Source organism: Wolffia australiana, chromosome 1 (genome assembly GCF_029677425.1).
Source record: "Wolffia australiana isolate 7733 chromosome 1, ASM2967742v1".
Classification (NCBI taxonomy): Eukaryota; Viridiplantae; Streptophyta; class Magnoliopsida; order Alismatales; family Araceae; genus Wolffia; species Wolffia australiana.
This window is the reverse complement of record NC_135835.1, coordinates 3,569,652-3,590,353: the sequence shown is the minus strand read 5'-3', so window position 1 is coordinate 3,590,353 and position 20,702 is coordinate 3,569,652. Positions and strand designations below refer to the sequence as shown.

At 44.7% G+C, this 20,702-nt stretch overlaps 5 protein-coding genes across 10 annotated transcripts; 2 read left to right on the top strand and 3 right to left on the bottom strand.

The window, feature by feature from the left end:
* Positions 1–687: 687 nt before the first annotated feature.
* LOC144702095 (putative serine/threonine-protein kinase PBL7) lies at positions 688–3,884 on the bottom strand. 2 transcript variants are annotated; one of them, XM_078573988.1, is made up of 5 exons: positions 3,655–3,884; positions 2,618–2,841; positions 2,268–2,457; positions 1,350–1,741; positions 688–1,229 (listed from the first exon to the last, which is right to left on the bottom strand). In XM_078573988.1, exons 1-5 carry the CDS (start codon positions 3,731–3,733, stop codon positions 960–962), a joined length of 1,155 nt encoding a protein of 384 aa, XP_078430114.1. In that variant the 5' UTR covers positions 3,734–3,884; the 3' UTR covers positions 688–959. The 2 variants fall into 2 exon arrangements, with proteins under 2 accessions (XP_078430114.1, XP_078430121.1); XM_078573995.1 differs by lacking the exon at positions 2,618–2,841 and having other exon boundaries at positions 3,655–3,797.
* A 1,275-nt stretch (positions 3,885–5,159) lies between these two features.
* LOC144702080 (uncharacterized) lies at positions 5,160–8,683 on the bottom strand. 4 transcript variants are annotated; one of them, XM_078573961.1, is made up of 9 exons: positions 8,159–8,283; positions 7,884–8,020; positions 7,670–7,821; positions 7,398–7,499; positions 7,197–7,331; positions 6,996–7,130; positions 6,795–6,929; positions 6,247–6,728; positions 5,160–5,621 (listed from the first exon to the last, which is right to left on the bottom strand). In XM_078573961.1, exons 2-9 carry the CDS (start codon positions 7,999–8,001, stop codon positions 5,450–5,452), a joined length of 1,431 nt encoding a protein of 476 aa, XP_078430087.1. In that variant the 5' UTR covers positions 8,002–8,020; positions 8,159–8,283; the 3' UTR covers positions 5,160–5,449. The 4 variants fall into 4 exon arrangements, with proteins under 4 accessions (XP_078430087.1, XP_078430096.1, XP_078430080.1 ...); XM_078573970.1 differs by lacking the exons at positions 7,884–8,020; positions 8,159–8,283 and adding an exon at positions 8,545–8,683; XM_078573954.1 differs by lacking the exon at positions 8,159–8,283 and having other exon boundaries at positions 7,884–8,151.
* Positions 8,144–9,310, top strand: ELP6 (elongator protein 6). 2 transcript variants are annotated; one of them, XM_078574024.1, is made up of 5 exons: positions 8,144–8,377; positions 8,553–8,625; positions 8,701–8,882; positions 8,961–9,101; positions 9,162–9,310. In XM_078574024.1, the coding sequence occupies exons 1-5, from the start codon at positions 8,144–8,146 to the stop codon at positions 9,243–9,245; spliced, it is 714 nt and encodes a 237-aa protein (XP_078430150.1). In that variant the 3' UTR covers positions 9,246–9,310. The 2 variants fall into 2 exon arrangements, with proteins under 2 accessions (XP_078430150.1, XP_078430142.1); XM_078574016.1 differs by having other exon boundaries at positions 8,553–8,882.
* LOC144702071 (peptidase M1 family protein) lies at positions 9,176–11,849 on the top strand. The gene is made up of 4 exons (XM_078573944.1): positions 9,176–10,299; positions 10,666–10,899; positions 10,971–11,288; positions 11,372–11,849. The coding sequence occupies exons 1-4, from the start codon at positions 9,316–9,318 to the stop codon at positions 11,666–11,668; spliced, it is 1,833 nt and encodes a 610-aa protein (XP_078430070.1). The 5' UTR covers positions 9,176–9,315; the 3' UTR covers positions 11,669–11,849.
* On the bottom strand, positions 11,700–14,119 carry LOC144702112 (Polyketide synthase, enoylreductase family protein). The gene is made up of 10 exons (XM_078574004.1): positions 13,940–14,119; positions 13,687–13,784; positions 13,213–13,344; positions 12,950–13,093; positions 12,770–12,872; positions 12,605–12,704; positions 12,428–12,504; positions 12,232–12,310; positions 12,049–12,167; positions 11,700–11,967 (listed from the first exon to the last, which is right to left on the bottom strand). Exons 1-10 carry the CDS (start codon positions 14,110–14,112, stop codon positions 11,853–11,855), a joined length of 1,140 nt encoding a protein of 379 aa, XP_078430130.1. The 5' UTR covers positions 14,113–14,119; the 3' UTR covers positions 11,700–11,852.
* Positions 14,120–20,702: the final 6,583 nt, after the last annotated feature.

Sequence of the window (20,702 nt, the reverse complement as noted above, 5' to 3'; positions counted from 1 at the left end):
TCTGCCATGAGATTATCTCTCATAAGCTCTATACCAGGCAGCAAATACACTGGGGTGTGTCTCGGTGTCTCCTCTGAAAAAATCATCACTGTGGTATGAAATGTCAGGTTATGACATCTTACATGTCTTACCAAAGCGTAATTTTAATTCCTCCGTCAATATTTATTTATTCCGGTTTGCCGACCCCAATACAATGACTGTGCCACCATCTCAAATTTCAAGTCCTAGTTTTTTGAAAGAAAAATGATCCAATTCACAATCCAAGTGATCAAAAGAACAGAATCAATAGATCGAGTAGTTTAGATTTTATGTAGATCTATCTAATGAAAAATTAAATATAATATTAGAGTTATGGTCAGAGTAGGGAAGCATTAGTGGATGCTAAACGTCATCCAAATCATAATCGCCAAAGGGTATGTCCATTAAAGATTTTGTCCTTAGAAAATCTGTTATAAAAAGAGCAGAAAGATCATCATGAATTAACGTTTTGTGTGAAAACATTTATCACACTCAATGCCCTTTTTCTCGGCCTTGAGCCTCTTTTACTCTTCAAGATTAACTCGGGGCGCAAACAACCGAAGTCTAGAAGGATAATTCATACGATTCTCCACCCCTTTTATAACAAAACCACCATCACCCACCTGAAGATAATCGGTGAGAAAAAAAAAAGCTAACTCAGGTTGCCAATTAAACAATGAAAAACACATCATTTCTGCAAGGTCTAATCCAATGGCACATAAATACAAGGGGGCCAACTCGGATTTACAGAAGAGAGAAGAGAGGAATAGAGAGGACTGGAGAGAGATAGAGAGAGAGAGAGAGAGAGAGAGAGTATGCGGACATTTCCTGCTCCTGAGCTGCACCTGTTATCCGGAAAAGGAGCAAAATCTGATAACAAGGGGCAAAACACCAACACGGACCGCCGTGGCTGCATTCAGACAATCTATTCTTCTTGTTCTTCAGTCCCTCAAAGTGCGAGGCGGTGTTCCCGGCACCACCGCCAGGCGCGAAGCCTGAGCCGGGTGACTATCCGGGTCATATTTCTGGGAAGCAAGGTAACTGAGGGCAGTGACCACATCTGCAATTAGCGGCCTCATGGCCGGATCCTCCTGAACACACATAGCTGCCACAGCAAGCGCCTGATAGAGGCCCCGCACTGGGTATTGCCCTCTCAGTGCCGGGTCCGCCATCTGGGAGAATTTCCTTCTATCCTTGAACAAGGGCCGAGCCTTCACTCAAGAAAAAAAGATCAATATTTTATGAATAACCCATGATTTTATCAGAGAAAATAGATTGGCCCAGGTCAACGGTCATCCTAAAGACTATAGCTTAGACTAAGAAAAGCCTACCCATGCGACCAAGTTGTGCTCTCCTGCAGCTCTGGAGTTGTCTATGGCTTTTCTCCCCGTGATGATCTCCAGAAGCACCACTCCAAAGCTATAGACGTCTGACTTTAGAGTCAACTGGCCAGTCATGGCATATTCAGGGGCACAGTAACCGTACGTGCCCATGACACGAGTGGATACGTGAGTCTTGTCACCGACTGGTCCGAGTTTGGCCAGCCCAAAATCTGATAATTTGGGGAAATGTCCTTCCCCTAGTAAGATATTTGAGCATTTCAGATCCCGGTAAATGACGGGTGGGTTGGCTTTGTCGTGCAAGTACTCCAGCCCTTTGGCTGCGCCTGCGGCAATCTTCATTCGGGTGTTCCAGTCTAGCCTTTTCTTCTCGGATGGCAGATCTGTGATTTTTTAAAAATGGTGAGTGCCAACGATGATGAAAATCATAATCCGTCATCACCATTGTCAACAGCTTGAGTGATGGTGTGATGATTTCATCATTGTCACTATCATCCTCCTGAAGACAAATGACAAAAACAATTTCATCATCATCTCTAGTCAACCGAATGAGGTTAACAAAGGGACCATGATGACATATGATGGCGATTTTGTCATCGTCATCCTGGCGACCATGACAGATGATGATGATTTCGTCATCAGCATAGTCACTGTCAACCAAATGAGGTTAACGAAGGGACCATGATGAGATATGATGGTGATTTTGTCATCGTCATCCTGGCAACCATGACAGATGATGATGATTTCGTCATCGGCATAGTCATTGTCAATCTGGCGAGGACAAAAGACAGTGAGGAAATCATCATCGTCATCGTCATCCTGACATGGACGAGCGGAGGGAAAGATGACGACTCATCATCATCCACCTGTCACAGTCGTCGGTAATGACGAACACTTGTAGTGTCATACCATGGAGATGATCTTCCAGAGATCCAAGAGGCATGAACTCATAGACAAGAAGCCTCTGGTCTCCGTCTGCGCAGTAGCCAATCAGATTGACGAGATTCGGGTGGTGAAGTAGGCTCAGCATCAAGACTTCTACCAAGAACTCCCTATTCCCTTGCAACCCATTTCGGTCTAGCTGTTTTATAGCTACAGTCTGCACAGAAGAAAAAAATCAAACGTGCTCAGGATCAGGATGAAGTCTTCCCAATCAAACGTTATAAAAATCATGGTCGTAGGCAAGAGTCTCGGTACAACAATTGCATAAAAACCAGCTTTTATCTGAAACTGCATAAAAGACAGCATCATGGTTAAACCTGTCCACTGCTCTCCAATCTGCCCTTGTAAACTCTACCAAATCCACCTTCACCGAGTAGACAGTCAGCTCTGAAGTTCTTTGTAGCTGCTGCGAGCTCGCGGAAAGTAAATGTCTGAGCAGCAATATGCTCAGATTCTCCACTCCTAGAACCTTCCTTCCTATTTGACCTGTTCAATGGACTTTCACATTTCAGCCCTATGGCCGGCCCCCCGCCCAATTTTTCTGAGAACAGTAAGATCGTGAGTTAGGACGCCAGCAGATATGTTGATTTTATGACCATGTTAATGTTGAAATTATCGGGACAGAAGGAAATTAGCGTTGATTTAAACAAAAGGGAAGGTATTCAACCCACACTGGAAGCGCAATAAATTAATTACAAAGAAGAATATATCTTCTTTGTTTCTTCTCCACCTTCGGTAGATGCAAATTTAATACAGCCGATCTATTTTCAAACAACGCACGCAACCTCACCCACTGGTGCATGAAATTCGGTCCTTGAAGGACAGCATTTCTTCCAGACTTTGCGCCGAATGAGAATTCATGCGCGCTTAAAATGACTGAAAAATTATGCTTGAGACGCGTCGGTGAAAGTTTGTGATCCTAATTGAAAAAATATAGATAGGTGTTGCAACCCTTTGGAGATCGTTTCCGGGGTCCGACAATCATCCTTTCGATCTAATTTTCAATCGTTAAGATCTCGATCTCCACCGGATTTTTTTCCATTATATTCAAACTAAGTTTAGGCGTATTCGGGCAAAAAATGCCGACTGAGGAAAGTTCCCAACCAGGCAATCCTGCTCCAATCTCAACGAAGGCCAATCGCCGGCGACGCAGAAACCCAGATAAACCAAAAGAACCTAATTAACATCTCAACCAAGCGACGATCGAACGACACAAAGAAAAGCTCAAACAGGCAAACAAGGAACACTCCCAAAGATCCGAGAACAACCCAAAACGTAGAAAACTAAAAAAAACCCAACGGATTCAAGCTAAAAAAAATCAAAAAAAAAAGTACAGATTTGCAGAACGAAAAACCTTGCGCCGGTCTGGAATGATCGCTCTTTTTCCTTTTCTGCTTTTCACTGGATTTCCCGGAGCAGGGGAAGCAACCCATGTTCCCCGTTTCCCGATTTCCCACGCCCACTGCCACAGCTGAACTCAACGACGAAGAACAAGAGGCGCAATGAAAGGGAAGCAAGCCCAGAGCAAAGAAGAGAGAAGAGAAAGAAGAAAAAAACTAAGGGAGGAATTCTGGAGAAATTCTTTTCTGTGATATTAGAGAAGGGAGGGTGTTATTCTGACCCCTCTTTTCGGCGTGATGCCCCCTCTCTTCACATCGCAGTCTGGCCTCCTGTCACGAGCCCCGGGGACCTTCTGGAAGCGGAAGAGGTAGAAAGAACTGACCGCGGGGGTGAAAATAACAAATCCTCTTTCTCAGAAAATCAACGGACCAGATTCGACCCGTGCTCTGAATGCCATCCTTTTCCACCGTCCGATCGGTGAGCCCCAATCGGGGCCGTTACCTGCGGGCCCCACCGGAATTTTACCGTTCCCCGATGTAGATAAATTCGATAGCGGGCCGGGCCGGGCCGGGCCCGTTTTCCCAGCGCTCGACACGTGTCGACTGAACGCCCACCTTTTGACTCCTCTCTTCTCCTTACACGTCGCCACCGCCGCCACCTTCTGCTTGTGACGGTTGACGGATGACGGTTATAGACATGGAATCGGACCGTTGTCCTTACACACTTCGTCATCGTCACAATTCCGTCATCAGTCCCAGTTCACATTTCCTACATGGCTCCCTCTCTCAGAGTCTCTGCACTCGTCGTTACTAACAGATGACTGATGACTAATGATGGAAATGAATTTGAGGGCATATGCAAGTATAGTTCCGGATCGTCCGGGGCGTGGACGGTGGATGGGACGGGACGAATTTTGTACCGTCTGACGTCCAGAGTAAGTTCAGGGACGATGGACAGGACAGTTTTTCGTCCAACGATAAAAAAACCGTCCCATCCAATCATTCTGGGATGGTTTTTCCGTCCAGTCCTCCCAGGATGAATTTTCGTCCCGAAGTTCGTCCCGGACGAAAAAAAACCCATTTTATATTTTTAATATATTAATATAGGTTTTTCTAAGTTTTTTAAGGGAAATATAGAGGAGAGAGAATACAAATGGACAAATGTACAATTAATTCTGAGCAGTGTCAGTTTGCACGCGTGAAAAAACACAGGGACCTTGATGCAAATTGTCATAGCGAGGCCACGTGGCAAGATCTCAACCATCGGATGTGAATCCGGCAGTTTTTCGTCCACATCCGTCCGTGCATCGTCCGAGACCTCCGTACGAACAATTTTTTCGTCCCACAGGACGAAAACCGTCTCGTCCGGTGGTCCCCAGGACGAATTTTTGTCCCGAAATTCGTCCGTATCCTCAGACGGGACAATTTTTTCGTCCCGGGACAAAAAAATCGTTCCATCCGCGTCCCTGAACTATAGTATGCAAGCAGGCGTAGTAGAGGGATCTAACAAAGGATGACGGATGAGGAATATAGATGCACAGGATGAGAAAGTCATGTCTACATTTTGTCCTAACCGTCCTCGGTCTGCTTTTCTGTCCAGTTATACATCATCTCGAGAGGATGACTGATGACTAATGACGGAAACGACTTCGTCGAGACATCTGTTCACCGGTTTGAAGGATGCCGAATGACGGGTTTTGGACGAAACTGATGACGATCTGTCATCTGCGCAATCCTGCTGCATTCAACGGCATGCGTGGCAGAGTGATCTTGATACGTCATATTCTGAAAGGTGTTGACCGAGAAGAATTATTGCCTTGACTTTTTGACTTGGGAAGAGCGATCAGGAAGAAGGTTTGACCGGGGCATCTCGTGAGTGTGCTTTCCCTCATAGGTGGTGATCACTGAGCTTGGATTGTCCCACGCTCTTTCCACATGCTTCCGGACGTTGCACTTGGGCGCGGAGCATTTGTAGTAGCTCCTGCCACATCAGATTAGAGAGAGAAACAGTAAAAGAGAGAAAGAGGCAGGTTGGGTACAGGGATAAGATGAATTGTGTGTTAGAGTGGGAAGTGAGATGGAATTTTAACTTTGGGAGGGGGTTTTGGAGAGGTACATATATATATAGAGGAGAGAGGAGATGAGACCAACATGGGAAGGGGCTTTAGGGAGAACTAGTAAGAGGGAGAAGTTGGCTAACCTGGGGAGATAGTTTTGGAGAAGTAGTGAGAGAAGGATGGCCTGATTTTCAAAAGGGGAGGGAGAGAGGAAGCGATTGTAAGAAAATATCAGCCGACTTTGGAAGGGTATTGATATAGAGGAAACTAGCTAACCTTAGGCCGGGCTTTTGCAGAATAGATTTAGAAAGAGAAGATGGCCTAACCCTTGAGATTTGAGAAGTACTTTGAGAGAGGTAGAGATTGTGACAGAAGATGGTGACCTTGGGATGGAGTTTTAGAGATATAGACAGACAGAGAGAAGATGGGCCTGGGATGACATTGGGAAGGGGTTTGCAAAAGGGCTAGCAATAGACACCAAAAAATAGAGAGAGAAGATAAGCTGACCACGGGAAGAGGTTAGAAGGAGAAAGACGGGTGAGAGCCGACCTGGGGAAGCGATTTCCCTTAACAACCTTCTGACCGTACTTTCTCCACTGGTATCCGTCGCCACTAACACTGGAACCAAGGCTGGTCTGCACCACAGTACGCGACATCCCTCCTGAAGTCAACCTTCGACTGGTCAACACTTCGACGCTTTGTAGGTCAACATGGACGCCATTAGTCCATGGTCTTTCTTCAGAGCCTGATCGCGCTTGAGGCGTTGACTGAAGCCGCTTGGAAGACTGAGGCTCGGGGTGGTTATGTTCACCACGGTATATAATTCCTGCAAGCTGCCCGCTTCGAGACCTCTCAATCATCTTCTTCACCGGGCAGCTCGGGTGAGTGCATTTATAGTAGCTCCGAGGATGCTCACTTCCTTTGACCTGCTTCTGCCCATATTTTCTCCAGTGTTGCCCGTCATAATGCGGGATCTGGTCACCCCCGTTGACAAAGCTCTCTTCAGGATTCAAAGATTCTTCGTCGTGGGTCTACAACCAGATGGACACTCAGTTCATCAATTAACTCTAATATGAACATTAGATGAGAGATGTTACCAGGATTCCAGTCAAAGGAATGATCTTGGAGTTGGGTTCTGCGGTTGGCCTTTGCACAAACTGATCACAATTGGGGATCTGGTCACCCCAGTTGACCAAGTTCAGTTCAGTGTTTAAAGAATCTTCGTCGCGGGTCTACATACAGATGGATGCTCAGTTCATCAATTAACTATAATATGAACAATAGATGAAAGATGTTACCAGGATTCCAGTCAAAGGAATGATCTTGGAGATGGGTTCTGCAGTTGGCCTTTGCATGAACTGATCACAATTGGGGATCTGGTCACCCCCCTTGACAAAGCTCTCTTCAGGATTCAAAGATTCTTCGTTGTGGGTCTACAGCCATATGGATGCTCAGTTCATCAATTAACTCTAATATGAACATTAGATGAGAGATGTTACCAAGATTCCAGTCAAAGAAATGATCTTGGAGATGGGTTCTGCGGTTGGCCTTTGCACAAACTGATCACAATTGGGGATCGGGTCACCCCAGTTGACCGAGCTCTGTTCAGGGTTTAAAGAACCTTTGTCGTGGGTCTACACGAAGATGGATGCTCAGTTCATCAATTAACTATAATATGAACATTGGATGAGAGATGTTACCAAGATTCCAGTCAAAGGAATGATCTTGGAGATGGGTTTTGCGGCTGGCCTTTGCACGAACTGATCACAAGAATCATACAAGATGGACGCGGAATCTAGGCCCTGAAAGAAAACATTCGAACTTCCTCAATTTTGGAAATGTGAAAGTGTCCAAATACGAACATCCTGCTTAAAGATGAAAAGTAGCGCCCTTGCTATCAGCTATTGCTTTCAGCACGGTTAGTAACTGCTAAATCTAAAAGAAATCAAGGAACTGATGTTCAGAGGCTGACCATGGGGAGGAAATCTTCAATGGAGGAGGATTTGGCTGGCGATGGATCAAGATCCGGAAGAAGGGATGAGAAATTTCTGTGCAACGAGAACGGCCTCAGAGCGACTGGTTTCACCACCACCGTCATATCTTCTTCCTCTTCGTCCATCCCACCTGAAGAACACAGATAACTGAGACCAGCAAGATCGAATTACAAGGAATTTGAGAGATCAAACCTTCAAGAAAAGGAAGAACAGAAGGAGTATCTCGTCTCCTCTGCTTCTCTTCGGCTGCTCTAATAATAAAGAACAACGGTGAAAATTCGGTGGGCCCCGCCCTAGAGGCCTTGCCCATCCGACCTTCAAAGCCAAGACTGGTAGCTGGGTTAGAATAGCAGCTTGGCGTGGGCTCCCACGAAGAAATCCTCTTTGATTTGGGTAATTTCCCTCTTGTTCTTAATTTAGGGTTTGAGCAGTGAAGAGAAATTCCGAGGAAGATGAGCATGGCGTACTCTGGAAATCTTCTCGACGAAGCTCTGGGGCATGTTTCTTCGACTTGGAACCCTAGGCGGCGATTTCTTTTGATCGAGGACTTTGTGGAGACGAGCGGAGCGTTCGTTTTGCACCAACTTGCGAAGAACGCGCTTGCGAAGTCCGAGGGAGGGGAGATCGTCGTCTTCCTCGCTTTCGCGCAGAACTTCGCCCACTACGACCGCGTCCTGAGGAAACTCGTAAGCGGTTCATTCTTCACCTCGATGGATATATTTAGGGTTTTTTTCCGATCAGGGATTTCCTCGATTTCCAGATTCTTGCGACGTAGTTGATCGAGTTTAAATCAGGTTCATTCGATCTTGACGAATAAATGACCAAAAACTGAAAATTAACATCGAAATTATACCTGCGCAGGGCTGCAATCTCTCCATCCAGAGGGAAAAGAAGAGGCTGATCTTCTTCGAGCTGCTGGATCGGCAATTCCCGGGTTTGTACTCGTCAATGAGAATCAAAAAAACCAAAAAATCAAAACTTCATCTTCTTCCCAAAAATTCTTCCACAGGCGACGCAGGATGCCGCGATCTGTACGCCGAAATACACAGAATCGCCGCAAGCTGTCGATCATCCGACAAAGATCGCTCTTCCGCCATGACAATCCTCATCGACGATCTCTCTCTTCTGGAGGCTGCGGCCGGCGGCTCCTCCGACCATGTTCTAGACTTCCTCCACTACTGCATCTCCTCGGTAACCAAAAAGAAAAAACTCCTATCATCTCTAAAGGGTCAACTCTTTGACTTTTCTCCAACTCGGTCAACCCTCCAGGATTCCTCTCTCATCGCGTTGACCCACGTGGACATCTACCCGGCGGGACCCACTCTTCTCTCTCATCTGCACTATCTCGCGGACGCGATAATAAAGGCTGAACCTTTGCGCACGGGTTCATCAAACCAAGTCCACGGCCAGGTACATAAATCTCCTTCTCTCTCTAAAAGTCAACGCTAATCCTATGACTTTGTCAAACAGTTGACTGTGGCCCGGGGTCAGACCTTCCTGTTCCGAGTCAAGGAAAACGCCGTGGAGTACTTCTACCCGGGAACGCTGACGTAAGAGAGAGAAAGAACCGTTACTTGTTCTTGTTCTTCTTCTTCTTCGTGGAGATTTTTTCTAGGGTTTGACAATGGCGCCGATCGATCCGCACTCCTTCGCCGACGACGACGAGCCGATGACGGAGCACGTCTCGCTATCGCTCTACCTGGACTTCTCCCGATCCGTCATCCGCGGCACCGCCGTCGTCACGCTATCGCGGCCGCACGCGGGACGGATAACGCTGGACGCGCGGGCGCTGGAGATCGCCGCCGTCGTCCGTCCCGACGGCGGAGCGCCGATCCCGTTCGAGCTGTCCTACCCGCCGGACCCGATCAAAGGCCAGGCGCTGTCCGTCAACCTCACGTCGCCGTCATCGGCATTCGTCATCGCCTTCTCCACGTCGCCGTCATCCACGGCGCTCCAATGGCTGACCCCGGCGCAGACGTCAACCAAAGCCTTGCCGTTTGTGTACACGCAGTGCCAGGCGATCCACGCCCGGTCCGTCTTCCCGTGCCAGGACACGCCGTCGGCCCGGATCCGCTACTCGGCCCGCCTGAACATCCCGGAGCCGCTCTCCGCCGCCATGGCAGCCGCCCGCGTCCGCCGCCGCGCCCCAATTCTCGGCGAGGCTGCGCCGGGCTGCCCCGACGCGGCCTGGTGTGCCGCCGGCCGAGCCGTCGAGGAATTCCACATGGTGCAGCCCGTCCCACCGTACCTCTTCGCCTTCGCCGCCGGCGAGATCCGGCGCCGGGAGGTCGGCCCGAGGTCCTGCGTTTACGCCGAGGGGACGGCCGAGACAGTGGCGGCGGCGGCGGCGGAATTCGCGGGAGTGGAGGATATGATTGTAGCCGGGGAGGCGCTCTTCGGAGAGTACCAGTGGGAGCGGTTTGATCTTCTTGTTCTTCCTCCCAGCTTCCCTTATGGCGGCATGGAGAATCCTCGAATGACGTTCTTGACGCCGACGGTAATCCGCGGCGACGGCAGTGGCGCCCAGGTCGTTGCCCACGAGCTCGCCCACAGCTGGACCGGCAACCTGATCACCAACAAGACCAACAATGATTTCTGGCTCAACGAGGTATCGTGTTATAAGCTATAGCTGATAGCAAGGGCGCTACTTTTCATCTTTAAGCAGGATGTTGTTTTATTTACCTACTTATGGCCGAAGTGTGTTGCTTTGGGATTTTAACCTGTCACCTGGCTCTGATACCATGTTGGATTATGGTGTTAAAAGCTATAGCTGATAGCAAGGGCGCTACTTTTCATCTTTAAGCAGGATGTTGTTTTATTTAACATCCCCAACAACAACAGGGTTTACTTACTTATGACCGAAGTGTGTTGCTTCGGGATTTGAACCTGTCACCTGGATCTGATACCATGTTGGATTCAAGCGCTTACCAACTGTGCTAACAAGGAGATTTTACTGGGTTTTCTTTATGTATAGGGTTTCACGACGTATGCGGAGAGGAGGATAGTGGAGGTGGTGCAGGGAAAGGAGAGAGCGGCTCTGAACATGGGGATTGGATGGAGAGGGCTGAACAAGGAGATGGAGCGGTTCAAGAACAGGATGGAGTTCACCAAGCTGAAGACTAACCAGGAGGGGGTTGACCCGGATGAGATCTACTCCGAGGTCCCTTACGAGAAGGGCTTCCACTTCCTCTGGCGCATTGAACGAGAGGTTTTAGTTCTTGCTCCATTGTCCCCCCCCCCTCCTACCTCCCTTCTGAAATCTTTGTTCTTGGCCTGCAGATTGGGCGATTTGAGTTTGACATTTTCCTGAAGAAGTACATTGAGAAGTTCAAGTTCCAGTCGGTGGACACTGAGACCTTTGTTGAATTCCTCAAGGATAACGTACCAGGAATTGAGAAGCGGGTCGACATTGAAACATGGGTGCATGGCACTGGAATTCCAGCAGATGCCAAGGAGCCAGAATCGGCACTGTACACAAAGATTGTCGCCATGGCGGAGAGGTTCAACCATCCGGAGCTGGCGGCAGTGGCAGAGTGGCAGGGACAAGAGTGGGAGCTCTACCTGGAGAACCTCCCCAGGCCTCTGCAACCTTCTCAGGTTAGTGGGTGTCTTCTTCCTTCCTGAGCATTCTTCCTCATGGGTTCTCCTTGATAGAGATTTCTTACTGAATGGGGACACAGGTGGTGGATCTGGACACATGCTTTGGCTTGGCGGAGAGCAAAGACTGGGAGGTGAAGGTGGCGTTTCTGGACCTGGCCATTTCTTCTGGCTGCGAGCAGTACTTGGGCATGGTGGAGAAGGCCCTGAAGGAGGTGGGGAGGATGAAGTACCTCCGCCCACTTTACTCTGCCCTGCTTCGAGGCCCATGCCAGGACCAAGGCAAGATCCTTGCCCATCGCGTATTCGCAGAAGCCCGCGACTCCTACCACCCCATTGCCCAAGGCGTCGTCCAGTCCATCCTCTCCAAGCACCTTTAGTAATCATCATGATTATCATCATCAGCGGATGAAAGCTCTTATCATTATCATCATCATCATTATCATTATCATCATCGTCATTGTCATTGTCATCGTCATTGTCATTGTTTTTTGTCATCCACAGATGTAAGCTCGTACTCGTCATCGTTAAAAAAGTACACAGGTTTCTCTGTTTTTGGTCTGGCTACTGAGCAGGCTCGACTGAGGTGAAGTCTATGACCTGTTTGGGTCGGCTACCTTGCTTGCCCAAGGCCCTGTCCAGGGCTGTGCCGAAATCTTGGAATGGGACCAGATCCAGCCTGCAGAGGGTTTTTCTCAATTTATAATTTTAGAGGACGCAAAATAAGTTTCTTAATGATTTAATGGTGAGTGTAAATTACTGGTATTTGAGATGCCCGTTCCGGACCAGGCGGAGGAGCTGATCTACCATCTCCCTGAACTGTTGGCTCTTCTCTGGAGTCATCCACTTTTGCAGCCAGAACCCTCTCACGGAAATATCCTGCGTAAATATCCTTAATTTAGGAATAAATGTGAGCCAAATGCCGAAATAACCCTTGATTAACCTTGAAGATTAACTGCGAGGTGGACACAGAGACTGGCTTCTTCGCCATGCCGCCGTATGTTACCATAGTTCCTCCTTGTCTGAAATAATGACGATGTAAGAGAAACCATGTGTGATTTTTTATTAATTTCATGCAGAAAAAAAAACTCTTTTTTTCTTAATTTCCACAGTTTATAATTAGAACAAGATTATAGAACCTCAGCAGCCTGAGAACCGTTGTCGCAGATGTGCCCCCAACGCAGTTGAATCCCAACACCGGCTCAGGAAGGTCACCCTGCGGCGGACATCTTGAAATGTCAAACCCCAGATGGCCATTTTTCGTTGACATTTATCTTAAGTCAACCAATGGGTAGTAAAAACAAACTGAGACGTACCAGAAGACCTTTGACTTCCTTGACGTCCAATTGACTCTCTGTGAACACCTTATCCGCGCCGAGTCTCCTGAGTCTATCTTTGACTTCTTCCGATCCCACCCTAGTTTTTAATGGGTATAAACTAACTAAATGTTCCTCAGAAAGAAGAATCAGGTCGAAGCATACCTGTCCCTGATGATGTTTATGCTGCGTATTTTGTTCAAGTTTGCGAGCTGGATGATGCATTGTCCAACAATACTCGTAGCACCATTTTGCACAATTACATCACCTAGATGATATTTCACGAAAGAAATAAAATAAAAATGGAGTTTCTTGTTATGGCCATAAATTCGAGGAAAAGTTTACCGGGATTAAGTTTTACGAAGTCCTCAAGCATTCTCATCGCAGTCGTCGGGTTTATGGAAATCGTAGCAGCGTACTCCATGGGGACATCCTTGATAATCTTATGCCAAGCATCTTCATCTTTGACGACATGCGTCTGCCATGTTCCTACATTGCAAATTTCATGTCTGATTTATCTAACGGAGTGTCAATTTTTGTAACGACGATATTGAATTTCAATTCTAATTTACTGGTAACGACGATAATGAATTTCAATTCTAATTTACCGATGTAAGGCGGTGATGGAATAACCCAGTCTCCCACGGCTAAATTCCTCACAGAAGGCCCCAAAGATTGAACCTGCCCAACGCCCTCTGAACCGCCAATTGCAGGTAATGGGGGTCTCACAGGGTAAACACCTGAACAAAGAATCAAGAGACCGATAATTCAAAAGCAAGCGTTGTAAATTGCTCTTAGCCGCTGGTTGGTCGGTTCATCGCCTTGATATTTCACTCAAATCTCGGAAGAAAACTGGAACAAAATTAATTCTACTAATAATTGTCATGACATGCCATTGTAGGGGCGTTTGGAGGACATGAAACGGCAAATTACACCTCCTAAGATAATTCCAAGAGAGTATAATCAACAACGAATGAAGATTATGCAGTAGTATTTAAAGAAAAGCCACAGAGAAGTTGGTAGAAAAAACAGAATTGAGTGTGGTCAGAGTAAATCCATGACCGAATCAGTAAGAAAAGTACCTTCGATGCGGTTGATGTCGGAGGGGTTGATCGGGGCGGCCAGCATTTTGACACATACGTCACTTCCTATGAGCTCCACTGGGGGCAGATCAATCATTCTGATAGAACATCAAGCATCAACATTTCAGGCAGTTTAGAGCTCAAACAACTCGTTTGTGGGACTTCCACGGAAGGAAAATATCACTATGGATGCCAAAGATTGAGGATAAATTCTCTCGGATTCAATGTACCAATCTGGAGCAGAATTCGTTACCTGGTGACTTGATCCGGGGGACCATGGTGTTCGTACACGACAGCCTTGGAACCCGGAGATAGAATTGATGAGAAAGCGCGAACAGGGCCGGATCGATGCCCCATTTTGGAGAAGAATCGCAGTTGAACAGCGATTCCCATTCCTCTCAGAGCCAACCCACAGGAAGCCATCATTGTCTAGATACTTACTAAAGACTATCTATTAAATACTCCTCATCTCTAGATAATGGATATGTTAGATATAAACTAAAGACTATCTATCAAATACTCCCCATCTCTAGATAATGGATATGTTACATATAAACCACAGTGAGCTGTAGGGTGCTACCATTCAGATAACAGATCCGGAAGTGGATGTCGGATATTGATATCGGATATCTGTTTCGTTCATATTCCGTTCATTATCCACATTTCAGTAGTGGATTACAGTGTTTTTCCGTTTGATATCCGTCATCTTGTCCGTACTCTGTCAGCATTCATTAACTAATTAATCTGTATTGTTTCGATATCGGATATCAGAATATTACAAATTATTTGGGGTATTCTTGTTCACTGAACAGACATGGCCTAACCCCTAAGCATTCGCCTGAAGGAGTAGAGTAAAGTGACGGCGGCAGACTTGGTTAGTGGTGGCCTCTCTCGACGGCGGCGGGCTGGTGGCGGTTGGTGATGCATTCGTGGCAGCGGCGGCCTCTTGGCAGTCTGTTTGCCTCTCTAGATGAGGGTAGGCTGGCGACACGTGGCGGCGCATTCATGGCAGCGGCAGCCGCCTCCACTATTTGGGAGGATTATGTTACGAAATACCTATCACCGTGTCTGACGCCGCTACCACAAATACATTTCCTTTCTAAGAAAGTATATATGTTGTTTTATGTTAAAATTATCCTGACATCACCTCGAATTCATAAATAGTTTCCAACTATGTCCTGATATCACCTAGTGTTATGTCTCTAATTATTAATCACAATATGTTTAGCTTTGATTGTTCACTTCAACAGTTGTCATGTCTAAGGCGGAGTGTGCATTACCCCAAATAGTGGAGGACTTGGCGGAGGAGGAAGTTGCAGGAGACATGACCTGCGATCTTTCAGGAGTCAGAATAAATTCAAAAAGGTCCCCAATACTTAAACATTTTGCACTAGTTGGGAATTACATTTATGAGTGTGAAACTTTCCGTGCCAAAAATGCACCAAAGATCATCCAATTAAAGGGCCCATCGGACAATAGTACAAGTGTCTTTTGGCGACACTTTAAATTCATCCAATCTAAAGAACATGATGTGCTAAAGGGTGTTGCTACCACACATTGTTGTTTGAAGGATGTCTTGGATGATGTGACATCAGGACTCTTCAAGGGTAGGCGACCATTTCAGTGTTGAACAATTGAGGAGAGAAAGGACGTCAGTAATCGCCTTGTCTATGCACCAATTTGCCACAGCGTGGGTGGACATCGACGCGTGAAGGAAACATTGTGATATGTGACACAAACTGAAGTGGACCTTGCTAGCTCACACGTCATCGAGCCATGGACGATGAAATTATTTGACATGATGAAGGTGGAGATCAAGCGTATGTTATCAGATGTTCACCAGGTATCGATCACATTTGATGGGTGGATTGTAGGGAACTGTTGTGGCCTATTAGGCATAACCATTCACTAGAGTAATGCTCTTTGATAGTATTGTGAGCATGTTCTCTTTATACTAGAACTAGGCCGAAAATGTGACGGGGAGTCTATGGTTGCAATCCTCCTAGAGGTATTGGAGGAATTCAACTTGGACACAAAGGTGAACACTAAACAGTGTCCTCCGCTATCACATTAAAGTTAGTATAAAAATAATTTATTTATAATGCTTTGCGTAGTGACAACCGACAATGCATCAAGTAACAAAAGAAGGATGGCCATACTTGGACAAAAACTACACCATCAGAACGTTGGTTTCTCTACCAGACATCACGTTCCATGCATCGCACAATTGTCTAACCTTGTCGCTCAGTCTGCACTTAAGAGTTTTGATATCCCTTGTGTGGAACCCATAATTAAGGAGAGAGCGATGTGAGAAAGAAGGCTGACTTGAATGAGAGTGATTCTGAGTTAGAGGATGGCCCAAATGATGAAGACACATCATGTCTACAAACAGGTACTTTGGGTGAGGCCACAATAAAGACCAGGAAATTGGGTTGGGCCATTCGTCGAACTTCAAAGCGACAATTGTATTATGTGGACAATTATAGGACGCACAAGTTGAAGCCAAAGTTACATACACTTGACTGCTTGACAAGGAGTAGCACTCAAGATATACTTGTGGAAACCATTCTGAAGCAAGACATATTCAATGCGAGCGCCTAATATCTCTCATGATAAGTGGAATCTACTCAAAAGAGTTTGCCTTCCTACTAGGTCCGTTTGCCAACACAACAGATCATGTGAGCTGATCAATAAAGTCAGTGGTTGGAGACGTCCTCCAACTAGTGCAGACACTATCACAGCATATGCATGTGGTCATGATGTGTGTTTTTGATGTGACATTATTCAACGGGAGGCAGTTACATCAGGATGAGTGAGCATCATTGATGAGCATGTCCATAGCCATGCGCAAAAAGTTTGAAGTCAATGAAACCTTGCTTTGGAACAATGACATCATCCTTGATGTTGCCCTACTTGACCCATTTCACAAGGGCACGATATTTGATGAGGCGACCTTCTCATAGGTTGTGGCATACATTAGAGATATCTTCCTAGTTATTGCTTCTTCCAAAAAATACAAAAATGATGTTAATTCTGTCAGATGTCAAGAACCACTATCGCGTGCATGGGTCAATCAATCTCTAACCAGCTAACCCCTAATGTGAATGACAAGACCAGCTCAAATGGAGGAATTCGACAGCTTCCTATGTACCACGCATCAGGGAGATGGTGAAAGCACGCAAAAATGGTGGGGCTATGTAGGTGTACTCGTCTACCCAACCTTGACAATGATTACTCGCAAATATCTATCATGTCCGCGACAAGTGCTCCTTTTGAATGGTTGTTCTCTAAAGGGGGTGCTATTTAGTGTTCAGTTGTCCCAAACACGATATCAGATGTCGATCTCGGGACGGATGCTGAACTAGATTTCGGAAAATGGGCTTCCTGATATACGCCCACACTGATATCATGATGCTGAATGATGCTATCAGATCTTGGTTGCTACAGTACTGATATCTGATTTTGTTATCCGTTTTGATACTGGCACCCATCCTCTTCTCAAAGTTCGGATGACAATATCAGATATCGTCGTCATATGTTGGTTTTTTTTATATCTGATATACGAATTTTAAATATACTTTAAATAATTTTTAAGGCCTCACTAAGCTATTGTGAGTCATGAATCCGGTGTATTAGTAATTTTCTTTATTTTTTAGATTTGTATTTCGCTTTTAATATCGTATTTTGTATGGCCTAATACAGAATGGGCCTGAATTCTCATACCGTGGAGCACATATCTAGCCCACCTACCTAATGGATTAGCATTTGTGATTTGTTTTAACTTATAGACCATGGATATTTATACTGTTGTAAATTTTAATTTTTTTCCATACGGGACATTAATCATGTAATTTTGAACCGATATCTGGATATCATTATTCGGACACCATTTTTAGTTACAGGTCTCGATATTAGGATATCAAATTTTGATATCATAAACTGGATTTTGACATCAGAAATTGGATTTTGATATGAGATATCAGATTTTGATATTGGAAATCAGATTTTGATATCAGATATCAGATTTTATATCCGGTACCAGCATCTGCCACATCTAGTGCCCGCAATATCCATCCCAATATCTGATATCACAAACCGCCCCGATTTCTATCGGAGATTTAATATCGATTGTCTAATATTGGATATCGAACGGATATCAAACAGGCAACTGCTTGTGCTATTGTCATGTATGAGCGATCCCATCTAGAGGATCCAAGTATCGAGGCACCGGTGCGAGTGAAGTGCTAGTGTTGAAGCATTAATATAAAATGGTATGACATCTTTCTAGATTGTAAAATCAGTTATGAACCAAAATATTCAGGTACTACACATTTAATTTGCATTCTATTCGCCATATAGAGACTGTACTTCACATATTAACTTCTTCTGATTTTACTTTGTAATCGGGCCTTGCAACGGCTTAGTGGGTAACAATGCATTGAGGGGAGGAGAAGATGGGCTTCATCATCGCTGAAATATGTTATCTCATGTTTATTATAGACTCACTAGAACATTTGAAGTGCTTGGCATTGGGATGTTTCCTTTATTTAAAAAAATGAAATGTCCATCGACATGTGTTGACTTGTTTGTGCATGAATTCATTATTCAAACATGGAAAATGTATTATTTCAAGTAGAAAGGCATAATGCAGCATTTAAATGAATCATTGGTCCAAGCTCCACACATACCACGCCAAAGTGTGTGACTCTTCCTACATTGATTGGCGAAGCAACCCCAAGACTCCAGTGTAATTGTGGTCAAGTTAGATTCTGAAGAAGCCTATGACAATGATGACACCACTTAAACAATGCACGATGCACCAAATGCAGGCGAACATATGACATTCTCTTTGGAACAAAAGACACTTATTCAGGAAATTCCCAAGTGCCTCCTTGCATGCCTCTTTCACCTTGCTTCGGCGACTCCATGATCGAGCCCCCCATCCCTATTTGGCAATTAGACCCGCTTATTTCATTCATGGAGTGGACTCATACTCTGTTGAGTGGGAGGTTAGCATATTTTTAAGCCATTACAACTTCTCGGCGGTGATGGTTGACTTGGTCCAATATCAAGCCAGCTGCGCTGTCTAACCAGACTTTAATGCTAAGACTAGCAGTGGCAACGGATGGCTCTATGAATGAAATACATTCTGGCCTCCATCCCACTTTCCTAGGAAATTTGTTTCATTTAATCTATATTTGCATTTCGTTCGTCTGAGTTGTGAACAAGATTTTAGTTCATCCAAAACATTTCATATTTAGACCCCAAATTATCCTTCAAATTTAATTTAAGTTTGAGATTATCAAATTTAAATTTTGAATAATTACATTCTTCCAAAGAAATTTCATGGTATCTGATAATGGTATCAAAACAAAACCATATTTGATATTAGTATCTGATTAACAATATTTTTACCCATTATCATTATCTACTTACCAATGTCTGTTATCATTACCCGATTAGAGACCATCTACCGTCATCTGCATTTGATACCATGTTATTGTTATCAGACACATTTCAATGTTTTTTACAGATAACAGGTATAGCGATATCCGATTCCAACTGTCGGATACGGATAATGGTAGTAGTAACCTAGTGAGCTGAGATAGAAATTTAATGTGTTATTTTTTTGTTTTTCTATAGGTATCTATTAATCTCAATATCATGTGAATGTAAATTGCAAGAAAATTGGGAAAAGGAAAATAGTACGGTTCTCCCACTGCCCAACCCCCACACCTAGCGTCTCGCTACAATCTAACATCATGGGCAGAAAATGATAAATGCTACGAGTCATAGAAGTTCTTAAATTTAAGGAAAAATATCATAAATGGGAATTTTTGTACATACCTCATAGTCCACCGCATAATTCCCAATGGATAAATCTATGTTCTTCAGCACTCTAAAGCAGACCCCAGCACAACCCAACTAGGTCATTGATAAGCCGAAAATAGGGGTAAAAACTATGCAATTTTAAGCCCTTGTCGTTGTGGATTTTGGCTTATGCAATAAAATTTATAAGAACTCCACTTAAGACGTATAGTGATAAGTATGAGTGTCGTCCAAGGGAGGCAAGTAGGAATTTCAATGTGATTATCTTTTTGGTGTTTTAATCCTAATTAGAGTAAATTTGATCTTCAACGAGGATCAAGTCACCCTAATTAGATGAGAATTGAGAAAGGGGGGTAGAAGAGGTGAGACGAATGGAAGAAATGTGGGCTCTAGATTCAATTAATTGATTCAATTGGATGGATCAAAGAATTCAATTAGAGAGTTTGGTAGGAATTTTTAATTTGGGTTTGGTTGATTTTTGCAAGTTGATAATTCAGAACTAAAATGGGGTAATTGAGAATCCTAAGAATTAAAACTAAATTTTTTAGAGTTTTCTTTTGGAATGCAATTGAATGCCCAGGTGAATCCCTCAATTTCTCCTCTCAATCCTAATCAGGGCTTGTACATGCCGCTCAAGCCAAGCGATTTAGAAGTTTAGATCAGAATAGAGATGAAGAAACAAACAACTTAACCTATTGCATTCAAAATGCATAAAAGGTTGAATACAATGAAAGAAAAAAATACCAAAACTGTTGATCCAGGCTGGGACTCCTCTCTGTCTTGCAGCTGTGATGAAGCACCCTCCAGAATGAGCTCCCCCTCTCGAAATTCAGCTTTTATACCTAGGTCACATGGTGAAAATCACCATTTTACCCCTGTTTAGTATTTAATATTTATCTATCAATATAGGCTAGATCTGAATGATCCAACCATACAGAGGGGATCAAGACGAGCAAATCCATAAAAAAATCATCTCAATCGGACTTCAGGATCAAAAGTTATTAATAAATCAATTTTAACCAATTTTAGCCATTGGATTAAAGTTTGATTTATTTAATAATACACGCCATGACGTGTCGACAGCCCATTGGCTGCAACGTTTTAAATTCTTTTGGCGGGTGCTCTCTCGTGGCGCCACATACCCCCTGCGAAAAAAAAGAAAACATAAGAAAAATCAAAAGTGCGGA

Excerpts from the sequence above, each read along its gene's own strand:
- LOC144702095 (XM_078573988.1), bottom strand. The coding sequence starts at position 3,733 with ATGGGTTGCTTCCCCTGCTCCGGGAAATCCAGTGAAAAGCAGAAAAGG. Across the intron at positions 2,842-3,654 it reads TCATTCCAGACCGGCGCAAG|AAAAATTGGGCGGGGGGCCG; the intron begins GTTTTTCGTTCT and ends TACTGTTCTCAG. Across the intron at positions 1,742-2,267 it reads TCTGGAAGATCATCTCCATG|ATCTGCCATCCGAGAAGAAA; the intron begins GTATGACACTAC and ends AAAAAATCACAG.
- ELP6 (XM_078574016.1), top strand. The coding sequence starts at position 8,144 with ATGAGCATGGCGTACTCTGGAAATCTTCTCGACGAAGCTCTGGGGCAT. Across the intron at positions 8,378-8,552 it reads ACCGCGTCCTGAGGAAACTC|GGCTGCAATCTCTCCATCCA; the intron begins GTAAGCGGTTCA and ends ATACCTGCGCAG. Across the intron at positions 9,102-9,161 it reads CAAACCAAGTCCACGGCCAG|TTGACTGTGGCCCGGGGTCA; the intron begins GTACATAAATCT and ends TTTGTCAAACAG.
- LOC144702080 (XM_078573954.1), bottom strand. The coding sequence starts at position 8,151 with ATGCTCATCTTCCTCGGAATTTCTCTTCACTGCTCAAACCCTAAATTA. Across the intron at positions 7,822-7,883 it reads TGTTCTTCCTTTTCTTGAAG|GTGGGATGGACGAAGAGGAA; the intron begins GTTTGATCTCTC and ends TGTGTTCTTCAG. Across the intron at positions 6,729-6,794 it reads TTCCTTTGACTGGAATCCTG|ACCCACGACGAAGAATCTTT; the intron begins GTAACATCTCTC and ends ATCTGGTTGTAG.
- LOC144702071 (XM_078573944.1), top strand. The coding sequence starts at position 9,316 with ATGGCGCCGATCGATCCGCACTCCTTCGCCGACGACGACGAGCCGATG. Across the intron at positions 10,300-10,665 it reads ATGATTTCTGGCTCAACGAG|GGTTTCACGACGTATGCGGA; the intron begins GTATCGTGTTAT and ends CTTTATGTATAG. Across the intron at positions 10,900-10,970 it reads TCTGGCGCATTGAACGAGAG|ATTGGGCGATTTGAGTTTGA; the intron begins GTTTTAGTTCTT and ends CTTGGCCTGCAG.
- LOC144702112 (XM_078574004.1), bottom strand. The coding sequence starts at position 14,112 with ATGATGGCTTCCTGTGGGTTGGCTCTGAGAGGAATGGGAATCGCTGTT. Across the intron at positions 12,873-12,949 it reads CTTCGTAAAACTTAATCCCG|GTGATGTAATTGTGCAAAAT; the intron begins GTAAACTTTTCC and ends AATATCATCTAG. Across the intron at positions 12,505-12,604 it reads AGGAAGTCAAAGGTCTTCTG|GGTGACCTTCCTGAGCCGGT; the intron begins GTACGTCTCAGT and ends TGTCCGCCGCAG.